Genomic DNA, 18,096 nt, shown 5'->3' on the forward strand with positions numbered 1-18,096 from the left:
AGTTGAAAAATATTAAAATGAGGCATTTTTAGGGGCATTAGTTCCTCTTCTGTGCTCACTGGCTTTTCCAGCTATGGATTTTCACGGGGGCTTTTGAATGCTTTTAGGCAACGTACATGTATTCAAACACCTCTGATCTGCACCTTCCTTAATTACTAAAACACGCTCATGTGTCATTAATAGAAATAAACCAGGACGTGAAAACTGATGGCTCTTCATAGGGCTCAGATATTTGCACTGTAAAAAGGTATGAAATGTCACGATGTCAGAGAACAAGTAATTTTTGGTGCTAAGTGTTGCCTTTAGTATGCAGGATACTCTGCAAACTTGGAGTAATCATCCCCCTCAAAAGAGTGTGTGGAAGGCAGGTGTGGTGGGGCAGAGAAGGTAAGCAGAGAGAAAGCCCCTAAAGGCAGTGTCAGTGGAAATGCTGGGATCTGATCTCCAGAATTCCCAGTTGCTGATGCCATGTCCAGACCCCACTGCTCTCTCTGGGGCCTGTGGCACTGTTTTCAAGTTTTATTTAACTTTGGAGTTTTCTTCACGAATTGAATATATATGTGCATTCTGTATTTACATGAAAATTATATTCAGCTTTATTAGAAGCTTTATGTATATGGATCAAAGCAAACTCAGATGAAAAAAGGAGCATACAGCCAAAACAAATAGTTTTAGAAATTCACCCTTTTTGAAGAAAATGTCGCAGGATACATTTTGTTCGGCAAGATGAAGCCGGTCAACTTTAACTAACATGAGCTGTGTTAACAGATGTTGCTGGAGAAAATTCTCACTTAGTAAAAGCACATTTTTCTGGCCTTCAGAGGCAGGGCTGACTAGCAGTGAGCCAGAAACTCCTGTGTGGCCTTGGGAAAGTCATTTATGATCTGATTATGAAAGGTGTTGAAACCCTGTAAGTTCAGTTGGGTCACTTGGAGGATGTTTTCAGGCTTAGGTGGTTCTTATTCAGCTACGTGTTACGCTGCTGTAAATGCTAAAAGTGTGTATTGGCCTTGTCTGGTTTATCTTTTTATCATGTGGAGATAATTTTTTCCCTGTTTTGTGGGAGTGAATGTGAGGACTAAACAGTTATTTTTGAGTTCAGGCTCTGATTCATCAGAGCTTTTAAGCATATGCTTCAAAACCTTGCTAAATTGTACAGACATCTCTGAAATAGTTGCAGTAATTAAATGTAAAACATTATGAGCCTGAGCCAGAAACATTAAAGTCAAAAGGCACTTGACATTGACTTTATTCATATGAGCTCTGATCTGGCTCTCACTTAAGTATTATGTGCTTGTCACACGCACATATCTTATTATTTGTGAGTCTGCCAATAATAGACTGAATTTCTTCTAGGCTTTCTGATAATGCAGGTAGTGATTTTCATCCTTTATGGCACTTGATGCCTTTGGACACTTTCCCTAACATCTCTTCACTGTTGTGCCTAATACCCAGGTGTTTCTTGATCAAAGATGCTTCTATAAATTATAGTACATTGCATACATAAACATGGGCATGTTACAGAATTTAAAAGTGTAAGTTGGTTTCTGCAGAAATTCACTATTTGCTGTTTTCTCAGTAGGTGTGAGATGTGTATTATACTCAGGCTTTGAAGTGGAAAATAATTCTTTTGAAACATGTTACTGAACAGTAACATGTATGTGTACAGTATTTTGAATGGCATTTAGTCTATTTAGAGATCTCAGTGACAAAATATTGATCTTTTTTTTATCTTGAAGTACAACAGCAATCAAAAAGGGGATTTTGAGGGATCTTTTTGATATAGGATAGGTAACAATGGTGAAAAATACACTTTTTTTTGTTTTTTATGCCTTTGATTTCTTTTTGTGCCAGCTGAAGTAGAAATCTAAATTATTTGGCTTGCCTTCAGGCTCTTTTTAATACTCTCCCCTCTTCCAGGAATCAGAAGATCTTTGTGTGAATTGCTTTTCATATTTCTTATTAGCAGTAAACAATCAACAATCTTGCAATGTTGTTTTATTTTTTTTTTTGTTTTTAACGTGTGGCCATGGTGACACATTGCAAGCCTAGGGTTTAGCTTGCACACCAAAGTTTCCCTGCATTCTTCTATTCATGATTCTGCCAACATTTGACCAACATTAATAAATTTATTTTCAGCATGCTTCTGATGAAGCATGGTGGAATGCTGATCACTGCTCACTGAAGACCTGACTCACCCAGCCCAGGTGATGTGAGAAACCTGCAGAAGAGACCGAAATTCAGTCCAGTTACCCCCATTTCTGATTTAGTGGTGAAACCATTGTGGCAAATACTTGCTCTGTAGGGAAGTGATGAGTGGAAAATATGTTAGTCTGTCATAGGCAGGTTAAAATCAGGATATGCTATGAAAACTTTACAAGCAATTTCACATATGGAGAGAAGTTTTAATGCAAAGTCTTTAAATGAAGAAGTTTAAAGCTCTGTGGGCTTCAGGCAGGACAGATTCTATTTATGCTTTACTAAAAACATTTTGTGGTGAAGAAAAATCTGATAATTTGCTAACAGAATATATTTGTTTCTCATGAAGAAAAAGAAACTGTTTTATTCTCCCTCAAATTATTCCTGTGTTGAGGCTGTGCATTCTGTAATAGTACATGTATCCTGCACCAGATACGTATATCTTTCATTAAAGCTCGTAAGTGAAATTCTCGGTACTTTTTAACTAGAATTGCTCAATGCAGTCAAACAAATCCATCGTGTGTAACTGACTACTTGCAGTGTTTTATTTAAAAATGTGCACTTTATCATTGGTAGAAGTCATGTGCTAACTAAATGCTTTTCTCTGCAGAGTGAAAGGTTGCGTGATCTTGATAAATGTTCGCATGATTTTTTTCCCTTCCTACAGCACTCTTAGTCCAGATGTTGATCCAGTGCTTGCCTTCCAGCGAGAGGGTTTTGGACGCCAGAGCATGTCAGAAAAGCGTACAAAGCAATTTTCAGATGCCAGTCAGTTGGACTTTGTTAAAACACGAAAATCCAAAAGCATGGATCTAGGTAGTGAGTGATGTTTTTTCAATTGTTTTATTTGAACCTGATTTTCATGTTGTAAGTATATAGACTTTGTAATTCCAAATACATTGTTTATGTGCAGGACTACTGCACGTGATGTCTACTGGTAGAAAGTATTCTTAAGATGAATGGCCAAATGGCCTGTGCATTGTTTGTACCACTTTTAAATGTCCATACATTTGAATATTATAGTCCTCTGGATATATGGTTATACAAAAATACTAGAAGTATTTATTAAAATGGAGGTGAAAAGTGTGTTTACCAATCCATATAGAATAACTGTGTAAAACTGTACCATGCTGTGGTGCTGGGTAGACAGGATTATTCTCAGTTCATGATTGTAATGAAATTAGCTGTAAAGATCCTTCGTAGTCTCTCATTTTGTAGATGGATTTTGATTAAAGATGCAAGTTTGGTTTTTTTGAAGAATTCATTCAGAATTAGAAAATGGGGCTAGTCTAACATCTATTTGAGACCAAAGTTTTAATATTTATACCAGAAGCCCTATAAAGTAGCAGTGGCTCAGGCAGGCAATTGACTATAACCATTTTAAATGATAAAGCAACTGAGCATAAGTAATCATTAACAAGCCCATCTATTTTTCTGCCATTGAATTTAGATTCTGAAGTGCAGACTCTAGTAATCTTAAACAGTGAGTTTCGATTGTTTAAACACACAAAATTCCCTACTCAGAATAATAAAATATAATATGATTCGCTCCTTTACAATAATTGTGAATATCTTAACTACAATCCCTAATGCACCAACTTCCTCAGGGGACAGTAAGGTTGGTGGTATTGACTTGTCTTGACTAGTTGTGATATGCTAACGTGTAAATAACATTGTACCTGCCTGTGATGTGAACATGACTGACATTGCATGAAGGTTTCTAGTTTGCTGCCATTTCTACCCAGAATGTTTGCTTACTGTTGCAATTTATTTGCATGGAGTATGACTTTGCTAAGGTCCCCTAACTTAAAAAAAAATACGCAAAACAGAAGGAATGTTGGATGCATGTGGGGCATGGGCACTAACTGGGCTAACCGTTATACATTTACCTTTTAACAGTAGCTGACGAGACTAAGCTCAGTACAATGGATGACCAGAAAACAGGTAAGAATCGACAGTAAGGCTGTTGCTATAGAAACCTTGGTCAAAGCAGCTTACCACAATTACGGAACTGCCAGTCAAATTGCATGAAAACATGAATATTCCAGTACTTGCATGGCTGCTTTCTATTGTTGTGAATAATCAAGTCATACAGAAAAAGAAAATTCTCTATGGAGCTATAAGTATCTAGGCTAGTATATTCAAGCAGGTCGTACATGTGACTGTAGGTAGACACCTGTTTCTACACTTTGATCTCATAAATATTCACAGTTGTTTGGATTTTTGTCCTTTCAAAAAAATTTTGGAAAATCTTCTAGCTTCAAACTCTGATGTACAGAGAGATGATGTAGAAGAGTCGAACGTTTGGCTCTTACAGTGCTAGCACAGTGCTTTGAAATAATTATTTTAATTAGAAAACTGCTACCTTTGCCTTACGTGGTCATAAGATAGATGTTGTGAGTTGAGTTGAATATTATTAGTGCAAGCTGATTTGCCTTTGGAGCCGAAACCCAATCATTGTAACAGAACAAAAGCATATGTAAATAGGATCTTTTCCACATACCATCAATTGTAACATTTCACACAATGATAATGAGAAATAGCTTTCAAAGCATGTTTTTTATTAGTAATTAAAATAATGCACCAACTGCAGTTACGAACCTTTATGATTTATTAATATAAGTTAGCTTTTGACCTTTGGAATGCTATTTTAATTAGGCTAGATCCAGAAAACACTATAACATAACTTAGCTCTAATTAGGAACAATTCACCTTTTTAACCTGAAAGTATTATTTATTTTAGCATAATTTGGGGAGTGGGGCATTCCATGCAGAATTTACAGTTACTAATTCACGACTGCATCTCTGTGTAACCACACTTCACAACATGAGTAGGAATACTGAAAGGCTGTAAGTAATCAAGTGTTAACATTATAATTTTTATTTAAATAGATAAAACTTCTAGCTCTTCAAATGTTGCAGAATATGGCCACAGACCTGCAGCTTTAGAAATCGAGAATGAGTACACAAAATTAAAATGTATGAATGTTTTGAAGGCTTAAAGCCATCAGAGCATGAATGTATGAATTGTGTTAATGGTTGTGGTAAGAATCAGTGCTTAGGAACTGCCTTCAGCTCAGAGCATTATTCACATAAAAAAGAGTTACAGATCAAACTCAAAATTATTGTTAATTGGTTTTCATTTTGTTATTAGCCTGCCTATTTGAATAGTCTGTGTTTAGAATGGTGTAAAACCTGTGTGTCTTGGTAAAATACTATGCTTAGGTTTTAAAAGTGCATAGTGGTTTTGGTGGTGTCAATAGAGGGTGGAATTAATCAACTGTAGTTTTCCTGTATGTGTAACACCTGGATTAAATTCCAAAAAAGAGACAAGTCAGGCAACTTGGGCAAAAGAGCATGACCGTAACCATCTGGACTAAGCAGTTACATATTTTGTGCACAGCAAGCTCAGTGGCTGGAAAAAAAAAAAGGAAAAACACCTTTTACTGTACTTTTATTTATCTTGCATGCTTTTAACCAGGTTTTGTATATAAACATTGGATTTCTCCCATTACTGAAGATGGATGTGGTTGTTAAACAAACCACTTACTGTAGTTTGTCTTTAAAAATCATCTGGTTCTAAGAAGAAAAATGCTTCAAATGTGTGGTGAACTATGTTTTAATGAACTGTAGAAGCCAGAAAACTTCAGTATGTATTTACTTTAGAAAAAATAAAAACAAACTCTGTTACAGTCAAAGTTGGACTTAATAGTATTGGTTGAAAAGGAGAGTGTAGAACTTACCAGTCCTAGATACTATAATAGATTTTTAATTATTTTTCTTTCTATAGTTCACTTGAAGTGCCTAATCCTTGCAGTGTTTACAGTTCATCCTAGGGGTTAGGAGTATATTCAGTAGCAATTGAGCATGGCTCATTTATTGAGTCCCAGACATACTAGGTGGTTATTTTTCCGTGTACACTTTGTGAAAATGAAGAAGGAAAAAAAAAATGAAAGAACATTTATTTAAATTGTATATTTATTTATTTTTACACAGTGCTTTTTAAATAAACTGTTTTATTAAATGGAACCAAAACTAAACTATTTTTGATGCAGTTTCTTGCTCTATTCCTTCCCTGCTCTCCCCAGCCAAAATGTAGCTCTTTTAGTGTATGAATTGAACTAGAAATAGAAGAATTTATCAAATCTAATGGAGCAGACATTAGTAAATAAATAGACTCACTGCTAATGTCCTTTGAGAAAGTGTTTAGAAAGTAGGCTTTGTTCCTTTGCAAAACTGGTTTAATCAAGTTGAGGGACGTTTTTGGCATCAGTTACTGGTAGCATTTAACCTGAGAGTTAATAGAAATAAATTTTCAGAAAGAAAAAAAAAATTGTTATTTTAAATAATTTAAAACAACGTGCTGATGAAAAACTTACTTTATAGCCTTTAAAATTAGTCACTGAAGAAAGCATTATATATCCTTTGACACTGTGCTTTTTGCCTTTGCAAATCACCCAGGCGGATTTGTGGCACTGTATAAACACTTAACACGAGAGAAGTGGAAGCATAATGAGTTGTTCAACAGCGTCAGCACAAGAGAAAAACAAAGGGCTTGGAGCAGGGAGCAGCATGTAGGCTTAACGCAATCTATGTGTATTAAATGTCTTGCTGGACCTGTGTGCACTGTGAAGTTCTGTAGTGAGGGCTGCCTGTGCCGCGGGAGAGCAGATGCATGCAATGCCAGTGCAGTTGTGCCCAAGCAGAGGGTGGTTGCATGGCCTGGAGGGCGAGGCTTGGCCATTGTCCCCAAGGGCTGGCCATCTGGGGACACAGGGGGTGGTCATGCATTCACGGTGGGCAGGGGCTGTGCTTGGCAGGGTGGTGTGAGCATCCTACAAAGCCCTTGAGAGATGGATGGGGATGTGTGGCATGTAGAGCCGTACAGCTGGGCGTGTTAGCAGAGTGTGTGGGGCGGCTGCACGTTTGGTGGGAGCTACAGTAGGAAGACTGCTGTGATACAGCTGGCTGAATCTACCTCAAAGGATATTTGTTAATAAAATTGTTGGAAAGGAAAATGTTGATAAACTTCAAATTTTAAAAATTATAAAAGAATCCCTTTTATCCCTCAGTCATATAAAGATGCTTTAGGTAGATGTGTCTTCCTCTCTTCTTTTTTTCTGCTTTAAATTCTGATGTCAAAATAGAAATAGAACTTGTTCTGAGCAGATAACATTTCCAATGATTACTACCAGCGCTGTAAAGGCTGGAAGAAAGTGCTGACATTTTTGTATTTAGAAAACAAGGTTTTGATGTGACTCATAAATTTTAAACAGAATAATTTTTAAAGAAAGTTTGTTTTTTCTCACCAGATTATGGGCAAACAACTCACTTTCTGGCTGGTGATTTCTAGTAATAAACTCCTGAACTCACTCAGTTTGCAGGGAGGATGAAATATGTGTTTTGAAAATAGTAGACATGCTATGAAGTGGCTGTAGAAGATGGTAAAGGTAGTAAAATACATATATCTTTATGATCACAGTGCTTAAATTGCTTACGAAAGGACATTTCCCTCTTTCGAATTCTGCAACCTGTCCACATTTGTGTTCACGGCCACCCAAGTTCAATAAATGTTCCCATCATTTCTGTAATCCATTATTAGTTTTACAGTACTCAAGGAACATTAGGTCATATCCCATCTAGCTTTTCCTTTGGGAAAGCACAGCTTACATAAATACAGATCTCACAAGGATCTGTATTGGGTGGCAGGAAATGGAATTTTTTTTTAATGTCCTTTATGAACACAAATGGGCACATAAATGCCTTCTTTATAATTACTGTTTACAAAAAGAGCCACTCAGTAATTAGGAAAAGATATATGAACATTTCATTTCAAGGTTGCAAAGCAGAATCTGGAATAAGGAAGTTTACAGTAAGTTGCCGTGTAAGAGGATACCCTTTCCTTTTGTATATGAAATTGAATCTGTCAAACAGCTGGTTTATATATGATTGTCCCATTTCCTATTTTTTTCCTTCAAAGTGTTGCATTCATTTTCCTGTCTCGTGGACTGTTTTTAACAAAATACAATCTTGAAAAGTAAAAAACAAAATAAAATCTCATTTGCTGTGTTCTGCAGGCATTAGGGGAGGAATAGCAAGTTTTGGCATATGCTAGAAAGTGGACGGTTTTATATGGCACTCTCTAAATTGGAATTCTTTTACTTGGTAAAGAGAGTGTTATGTAAAAATACTTGCCTTAGACTTCAGCCCATGTTCAGTAGTTTGGTGAACCTGGACTGCAGTTTGTTTGCACAGCTGGGGAGCCATCAAGCCCCCCTGGTCCCAGCTGGCGGCTCTTGTTCACCCCAGCAGCTGCACTGTGCCCCCAGCCAGCCTCATGACCCTCAGTCCTCCAACAAATACGGGCTGTGAGTGAAGGTGGATCCTTCTAGGATATACGAGTTCATCAAGATAAAATTTCTCATTTGTTGGTGTGTGTTTACTTCTAGCCGAGGGTCCAAGCAGCGGGACTGCAGACCACTGGGGGAACCAAACTACTGGAATTGTGTAGACCTGTGAAAGAGGACTTTTGGTTTTGTTTTTATTTTCAAGTTCATCTTATCAGTGTAGCAAGTGAAGAGGAATACTTTGAGAGCTGCTGTTTGAATTTATTTGGTCTGAAGGATTTCACTTTAACTTAGTTGCTCACTTTTAGTAGCTGAATAGAAAATGAAAGCATGTGCTGCCTTGCTCCATCTCATACCAAGTTAACAAATGACATGGAGAAGACCTCCCATGCTGCTATTCTGCATCCCTTCTGTAGGTCCAGCAGCCCCCTTCCTCTCTACTCAGTATTGGATAGTGAAAGAATCTGGTTTTAGTAGTGTAGCAGCAGTTTTCCCCAACTTAAGGTAACTTCACATACCTGTGTTAAAGAACAGTGACAGATACAGTCTCTCTTCTCCCTCCTAATGTCTGACAGAATAGGGATGAACTTCAGATCTTTATAGTATTCTGAGAGAAGTGCTTAAAAAAGATAATTTTCCTTTATTGCAGCATTCACACCAGACCATGTTTACAAATGTATTGTTCAATGGTTTGGTATTCCTGAGCGTTCAGTTCTTGGCTCTGTCTCTCAGTGCTGCCTGGCTTTGAAATTTATCTTTCTGTGCCTCTGTCAGATGAGGATACTGGTATCAGCTGAGTAACAGCCCACCATCTGGTACTGCTGTGGTGCCTCAACACCCTTCTCTGTTCAGCTCCTTTTGGGTACAGAAAAAGTGAGGTTTGAGGTTTGCATATTCTAGGTGAGGGGTCTGGCTTCATAACTTCAGGAAATGTAGTGATGATGATAGTGATGATGTCACACCTCATCTTGCTCTCCAGTCCTAAAATCTGGCCAAGACTATACCACACTTTTTAATAAAATCACTTCAAATAGATGCAGTGGTTTTTTTTTTACTCTGAAAGATTTCTCCCAGTTGTGATTGTGCAGTTGTCACCTGATTTGTGCAGCTGACAAGTGAGTGTATCTAAAAACAGAGGCTGGACATTTAGTCCACATACCTGAGAAGAAAAGTCCAGATGGAGAAAGGCTTTTGCAGAATACTGTCTGGAGCTTTTTTGGCACACCTCTGGACACACTGCAGCAATAAGAGCTGCCCTCAGCCCCAGCTGTAGTGCTGCCCAAACATCAACCCGGTGACTGCCAGGAAATTTCCAGCTGGATAACTGGTATTAACTGACTGATTGGGTCCTTTCCACAGATATTTTTAAACAACTTCACAAAATCCCAGCAAGTCTACTGATGTTTCTCAGAAGCATTTCATTATGAAATTGCTAGGAATTTGATGCAAGTCTTTAAACTTGATTAAAAGCAAACAACATGTTCCTTGAAGCCAGAAGCCAGGCTACTTTGCAAGGCTCTTACTCTGAACACAATAAGGTTCATGCCCATAATCTGCTCTCTGTTCATCAGTTGCTAGTACAGATGAAATATTCTGCTCAAAATAAAAATAATTAATAGTTTTGTTTGATGCCAGTAGATATATATCTCTGCTGTTTTTATGAGCTATATTTTTGAAGCCCCATGATTACTTTATTGTTCAAATTGCTAAAATAATAGTAATGGATGTTAGTCTCTCTTCACTGATTTGAAAAGCCAGACATTGCTAACGTTGTCAGTTTTGTTGACTACAACTTGACATACTCATTCACTTCTGAGACCAACAAATCCGCAGAGAATTCCCTACAGATTATTGAGAGATGATGTGAATAATGTTAAGTGTGTCCCCAAAGATTTTCAGGATGGATATGCATAATCAAGCATGCAGTTCTCAATACTAATTCTAATTACTTTTTTTTTTTTTTTCCTCCTAAATCACTAAGGTTCCCCTACCAGAGATGTGGGGCCTTCATTAGGTCTGAAGAAATCCAGCTCATTAGAAAGTCTGCAGACAGCAGTTGCTGAGGTGACTCTGAATGGTGATATTCCCTTCCACCGCCCGCGCCCGCGAATTATCCGAGGACGAGGCTGTAATGAAAGCTTCAGAGCTGCCATAGACAAATCATATGATAAACCTGTAGCAGATGATGACGATGAAGGCATGGAAACTTGTAAGTAAACTATTGCTGTACACAAAGAATCTTAATAACATAGGCTAATTCCTTCAGAAAGTGATTAAAAGTAGTAGAATATAATTTTAGGATTTTAAAAGAATAGAACTAACTTATCTTCATCAATTTTTTTTCAGGCTTTTCCCCTTAACATGCATTAACAGATTGCAACACTCTGCAGCTTCCTTCCTTTCTAAAATAAGGAAATAAGATTATTAAGAGTGTGTTTACTTAAATTAATATGAAAATTTTCTGTAAGACAGCTAATTAATTTACTAATGTAAATGAGAAAAAAAATTATGCAGAAAGGCAAAAAACACACTGAATTTATGTTACAAAAATATGTGCATCTAACTTTGAAAGAGTACATTTGTAGTGTCTGGGGGAAAAAAAGAAATCACTGTCCTTTAATTAGAGTGAGTAAGGCTGGCAGATTTAATAAAATATAGAGTTAATGATCAGCTATTACCCACCCTAATGGGCATTCATTTACATTTTCAGTTCTTTAACCCGAAGTATGACCCAACATGTGGAGAATGTTATTAACATAAAAGAATCACTTCAAAGCTAACCTTATCATTATTGAACTATGTAAGAATGGGCTGGTAAAATGACAACTCATATTGAATGAAAATAGTATGAATGGTAAATTACCTCAATCAGGGGTTGTGTTAAAATCATGGAATTTTTAACCTTCATGTTGTACTGCTTTAAACTTGTCACACACCAGCAGATTTTTTTGTAATCAACTTGCAACTAGTTAGAAGTTTATGAATGAAGATGATGGTAGGAGGATTGAAGTAGCAAAATATTTGGCCTGAATGCTAACAGAAAAGGCTTGAAAAGAGATTTTTCATCTCCACTCTTTTTAAAAATGTTAGTTTTAGAAAGTCTATTTCATAAGCATAATTCCACAATATTATTTTGTAAGCTACTTCTGTAATGCTTTTTTTTTTTTAAACTTGTTTTAAAAAGTGTTCTGAGACTGAAAGGGATGTCATTTTGCCAGTCACTTTTCTCAAAGGTAGTTACGGGTGGAATTAATTCTGCTTGGCTTTTCCAACACCTAGCAATTTCACGCAGCAGTGAGGCTAAATGCTGGTCTGGTGATGCTGGCTGTCAATCTATTTCTGGACAGTAGAAGAATAGTTATGAGAAAATGTGTAGCGATCTCAATCATTCTCCCAAACAGCATGCCTATGGTCTTTTGGGACATAAGTCCATATTTTTCTAAAAGGCCTTGTTTGGTGTGAGCCCACTGATAGTAATATCCTGTTTTAAGACATCAGGTATCCAAGGCTTATCCAGAAGTTACAGATGATATTACAGTTACAGTTTGACTTCATTTGATGAAAAATACAGCCAAACTGTTGGCATGAAACGCTTTCTAGGTGGGTATAGGTTTTTGAGATTATTGTAAGTGATTTTGAGCTTGTTGATGCAACGCATAGAGTGTAGCAAGGAAGTATTTGTTGGTCTTTGTATCCTTGGGAGTAGTGGAAAACAGACAAAGCCAGAAGTGCCATGGGGTGAGTCTTTGCCCTCATCTCTCTGTATGGATGAAGTCGTCTAGCACTAGTGGACCAAGAACTTTCTCAGTGTCATGTGAGAGCAAGAGCTAGGCTGCTCTCAAATCTCACATGTTGAAGAAGGGCTGAGCAAAGTATGACCAAGCTGTGCGCATAGAACTACGCATTCTGTTGAGTTACTTGTCTTTTAATAGCTCCACGTATTACAATAGAACGTCTGAGAAGTAATCCAGAAATTTGCAGTGCCAGGTTAATAGAAGCAGATGAGTAGCACAGCAAATATAGTAAGTTGGTTGGACAGAATTCAGGCCTCAAGGTCTTCCCACGGCGGCTGCAGGAATTTAAGAGCCAGCCCAGCCATACGTTGCCAGTCTTTCTGAAAACATGTCTGTATCTGTGTTAAAACTCAAAGCACTGCGGTCTGCTCCACTTTGTGTAAATTATATTTGGCCTCAGGTTCCAGAAAATTTACCAAATGGTGTCTTCAGCTGGACAAAGCCTGGGCACATATGAATATGTAGAAGTTAATTTAACAGTCTGTTCCTAATGTAACTAATGCCTCTCTGCTGCCATAACGACATTGCCTAAGTTTTTTTCAATTGTATTTAATTATTTTATAATTGTTTGAAATTAAAATGTGGCTTTCTCTCATTATAAACCCCAGGCAAACATGTTGGTGGTCAATTTGCTGATGCCTTTGAGGCTGGATCCATTTGTCGTACTCGAATTTCTTCCCCTTTTCCTCCAAGTGTTTCAGTGCTAAGAGTGCCTCTTTTTTCCAGACAGTGACCCTCTTTGGAGTTGCAAATAATAGCACTGCAATATGGTGTATGGAGGAACTCTTAACATGTCATCACCTCATATACAAAAGCCATAAAAACACAGGTAGTATATGTGGCAAAGGGGCTGACTCTCCTGAATGTGCTTGCTGTCCTTGGAACAACATACTATTAAAATTACTAAATGTAGGATGAAAATCAGATAGCAGTGACCAGGTCTAGGGTAACGTTTTTAAAAGTATTTGAGAAACATCTGAGTTTTAATGACTGTAAAGAAGTAATATTTGTGGAAAGGTGTGGGTGTTCAGCTTTTACAGATAATTTTTCTTGCTTTTTTTCTTTTTCTTTTTTTTTTTTTCTTTAACAATTGAAATAGCTGACTGGAAGCAAAATGTTTATCTTTAGTGTCTTGAATGAGAACAAGGCATTTGGATTGGGAGAGATCAACAAAGCTTTCTAATCTTTTGCTGAATCTTAATTGCTAGAATCTAGAGCTGTATTAAATATCACAATAAGAGGCCCAGAAGCATAGTAGCAAAATAGCTACACATTAAGTAGCTTTGATTCCTCATGTGCATCTTCCATTTTATGGCCTAATTAGGAGAATAGCTTCATAATACCTGTTTGTGTAGTTCTCCTTAGTACAGTGTGGTTCATGAAATGACGCTAGTTTTCAGGTTTAATTGATGTTTAAAGTATACTCCAATTTAATTTTTTGTCTTCAGCATCCTGAACGTGGAGGCAGGAGGTTGCAGGAAAGGAAGGAAATAACAAACCCAAACAAATACATTCTGTGTCTTGCAGTAACCTAATGTCATTACAGCCACTCAACAAAAATCAGAAGTTTCATTTGTAGCCTGGGATTGAATTTTAATTGAGCAGCATTTGCATTTGCTCTAAACAGTAGTAATTAGGTGTATGTTAGTTGGAGAATGACTGCACTGCATAAAAGTGAAAAAAGTTTCTTCACGTTGAGTCCTTTTAAGAAAACTGGAAATCTCTTACTGCAGTAGAGACACCAGTGTTTACTCGAGGAGAACAGGCGTCCTAGTTCACAGGGCTCAGTCTAAGCTACAGAGTTAATTGCAAGCAAACTGAGTATGATAGACAAATATTTATTGCGGCACAAGTGTGGAAAGGAGGCAATATTATCTCCATAGAACGTGCAAAATAAATAATAATAGGAAGCACTGTTATGACATGTTGTTCAGCAACTCAGTGTAGCACAGTACACTTAATACATGTTTAGGATTAATTTAATGCATTGTTATATGAATGTGAACCACCGTAGGTCAAAACTGATTCATCTTTAACATTCTAGCAATGAAGTACCAAGTAAAGATTTGACTTCAGAATTTGACAGAAATTTAATGCTTTTTTTCCCTAATTATATCGGTTTGCAAGTACAATCTTTTAAATGTCTATTTGGTTTTAACTGGAACAGATTGTAGCTATAAATTAACATGCAAAAAATTACCATCTCTATTCCAAAGTGGTTCTCCACTACTCTTTTAATAATAACTAAATATCATCCCAGACATTGATTAAGAAACACTGTGACCGAAAAAAGTACATCTAGTACAGAACATATACAAGACAGGCCTATTAATTTTCTAAAATACAATTATCCAAATATTATAAACTGTGCCTACAATTGAGAAGCTGTATCCTCTGCTTAACTCATAGCAGTCCTGGAGACAAGTTAACATGAAATACCACGACCTGTCTTTTTTTTTGTCTTTTTTTTCCTGGTGGTTTGTACTTCAGAGTACTAATTGAGATTCAAAAATAGTTATTAATGTTGAGATTTATCTGACATGTTTTTCTTGAAATATATTTATGTGATTTTCCAGGGTTGGAGAATATTTATAGAAATCTTGGGATACTCAGTGAATAAGTACTAAGTCTATTGGACATGTGTGTATTATAATATTAATGAATAAGTAGTATTTTACAGGCAAGTATCTGAGATAGAGAAGAGGTGATATTGAATGGCTTTCAGTCAGTGATTTGTAGACTTTTCAGGTTCAGTGAATTGCTTGTGAGGTGAATATGAATGATAACTAAGAAAAGCACATTTATATTCTACACTAGTCTATGTAGGAGAAATTTCTAAAGAGCTACACACTTCTGTTGGCTGTAGAAGGGTCATGGAGGTCTAGAAACAATAATATGAGTAGAAATAATAATAATAAGTAGTAAACATATGCTAAACTAAAAAAATATTTTTTCCTTTTGTTAGCCATGGCCATTTCCAGTTCTTATTGAGTATAAAAAAAAATTTCTCTTCCATAGACTGTGTGTGTGTGTATATATATATATATATATATGTAAAGCAAAACTGTATTTTTCAACTTCTATTGCCAAAAGTTTTTTGGAGCCCTTGTATTCGTTAGAGCTACAGGAGACAGTGCAAAGTATGTGTCTGTGATGCACCATTGGGAGATGGTGTAGCCCTGCTTATAATGTAATGATATAAAATGTTAGAGCTCCTGGCGAGTCACGGCTTCACCAGCCATGCACTGTCATTTTTGGACTTGGATTTAAGTTAAGTCAAGATGGTTGCAGGATTCTGACCCCCAAGCTTGAAGTGTTTTTTTTCTTTCTCACTAAACTACTGTGGGAGCTTTCAGGTTTTGAATGGATTATTTCTGTTGGTCATTTTTGTTTCAGCTTTTTTGAAATACATGTGCTTTGTTAAATCTGACCTCGGGTGTACTTTAGGATACTCTGAGTCTTGGTCTTGGATTAGAAACAGAGAAGAAACATGGTATTTACTCTTAAAGGATTTTACTTGTTACCTCCCATGCTGCCCCATCTCAACCAAGGATAAAAATGATGGTGCATGACGTGTTTTAAACTGCTCCAGGAAATGGAGTAGTCTGACACAACTGTAGTGTTACTTGCAGCAGAAGAAAAAGTCTGTTAAAGCTTGTATTGAGGGTTAGGAGTCTTGAATGACTTTCATGTTTTTATGAGAGTATTACTAAGAATTTATTAACAGGGCATGCTGCACTGCTGTTATTTCTTCTTGCAGATATTTCTAAAGCTCTCCTCTGCTGATTTGGGTACTGAAACAAAATGGGCCAATTAACATAATTTTGCTAATTCTCTTTATTAATCCATACATTATTCAGAGTACCCACAAAGCATGAATTGTGTTTTGCAGAGTGTTCTGCAAAGGTGAATTCCTTGCTTTTATGAGTTTAGTAGTACAAATGAACATTCTAGCAAACTCCCACATGTGCAGATGCTGATTTTGAAAAATAATATGAGTATTTTGTGGTTATGCATATATCCTGCTTCAAAATACATTACACAATATACCCAAAAGCCCACCTTTGTTTTCTCTTATCTCACTGATGTTTATTAATTTGTGCTTTCAGTGGAGGAAGACACAGAGGAGAGCTCAAGATCTGGTAGAGAATCTGTGTCCACAGCAAGTGACCAGCCATCTCACTCGTTGGAGAGACAGATGAATGGAAGCCAAGATAAAGGCGACAGAAAAAAGGCTGGAAAGGAAAAGAAAAAAGATCGAGATAAAGAGAAGGATAAAATTAAGGCAAAGAAAGGAATGCTGAAAGGCTTAGGAGACATGTTCAGGTAGGTGCTTTGCAATCCAATGTGAGAATCAATTATAAAATGAAGTTTCATTTATATTGTGACTGTTCGCTGAGGTACAGTGAACAGTATTTACTATACAGATATATATGTGATGTATATAATATAGGCTGATATATCAATTTTTGAGCCTATGAATGGTGCCGTGGAAGGGAAGCAGCTCAAGCAACAAACTGCTTGGTCTTCAAAGGAGTCTGTGATGATATCTAAGTAGTGCATGTACCCTTTGGCAGGTCAAACAATTTTGGGTTTTATTTTTTTCTTAAACTGTCTCTTCCTAATACTGTACCCAAAGCTTAAGTGTTACTAAATGAGTGTTTTTCTTTGGTTTGCTATTAAGACTGTTTGGTATCGTGGAGGCATAATGTGAAAGAGATGAATCAGTTTGAGACTGAAAAACAGCATGCTTCTCTCAAGGAAAACAGGATCTAAATAAGGTTGTGTGCTCTGAGAACCCACAGTCTGGAGAAAGGGTCAATGAGAGACATGAATTTTACCAAGCACTGAGTTTTTTTTAAAGGAGTCATCTCTCCAGCAGACATAAGTAATCTGAAAGGAGCAGACTGCTGAGGGACACCCTGCTGTTCTGGGTAAATGGTGAAACATGACAAACACCTTTGATCACTTGTGGGAAGGGGTGAGAGAGCAAGAAAATCAGTCTTTCTTTTAGCCAGATAGAATAAATAAATATATCTCAAAGAAAAAACAATATTAAGGCAGTGTTTGGTCTTTTTTGTATATGCAGGGATTCATTATTGAATTTTGAAGTAAGATTCCAGTATTATTTTAAAGATTTATTAACAGTGATTCTTCTTTGAAAACATGTAAGTGGAGCTTCAGTTAGCTTTCATAGAATATGGAATCATAGAATCATAGAATCATTAAGGTTGGAAAAGACCTCAAGGATCATCAAGTCCAACCGTGAGCCCACACCACCTAACTCACTAAACCATGTACCTAAGCACCACGTCTACACGTTTCTTGAACCCCTCCAGGGATGGTGACTCCACCACTTCCCTGGGCAGCCTGTTCCAATGCCTGATCACTCTTTCAGTGAAGAAATTTTTTCTAATATCTAGCCTAAACCTCCCCTGGCACAACTTGAGGCCATTTCCTCTTGTCCTATCACTTGTTACTTTAGAGAAGAGGCCAGCACCCACCTCACTACACCCTCCTTTCAGTTAGCTGTAGAGAGTGATAAGGTCTCCTCTCAGCCTCCTCTTCTCTAGACTAAACAACCCCAGCTCCCTCAGCCACTCCTCATCAGACCTGTGCTTCAGACCCTTCATCAGCTTCGTTGCCCTTCTCTGGACCTGCTCCAGCACCTCAATGTCCTTCTTGTGTCGGGATTCAAGGTGCGGTTTAAGGTGCGGCCTCACCAGTGGCACGATCAGTTCCCTAGTCCTGCTGGC

At 37.2% G+C, this 18,096-nt stretch overlaps 1 protein-coding gene across 1 annotated transcript in view; it reads left to right on the forward strand.

The window, feature by feature from the left end:
• LOC104471412 (partitioning defective 3 homolog) overlaps positions 1–16,666 on the forward strand; it is a gene marked incomplete at both ends in the record, with an annotated part of 28,338 nt that extends 11,672 nt beyond the window's left edge. Inside the window, 6 exons of the mRNA XM_010086748.1 lie at positions 2,867–3,015; positions 4,099–4,143; positions 10,528–10,759; positions 13,868–13,906; positions 15,509–15,513; positions 16,450–16,666. Coding sequence (XP_010085050.1) covers positions 2,867–3,015; positions 4,099–4,143; positions 10,528–10,759; positions 13,868–13,906; positions 15,509–15,513; positions 16,450–16,666 — 687 coding nt within the window. The remainder of the gene's footprint in view (positions 1–2,866; positions 3,016–4,098; positions 4,144–10,527; positions 10,760–13,867; positions 13,907–15,508; positions 15,514–16,449) is intronic.
• Between the last annotated feature and the right edge of the window lie 1,430 nt (positions 16,667–18,096).

This window comes from Pterocles gutturalis, unplaced genomic scaffold (assembly GCF_000699245.1).
Source record: "Pterocles gutturalis isolate BGI_N339 unplaced genomic scaffold, ASM69924v1 scaffold20596, whole genome shotgun sequence".
Lineage (NCBI taxonomy): Eukaryota > Metazoa > Chordata > Aves > Pterocliformes > Pteroclidae > Pterocles > Pterocles gutturalis.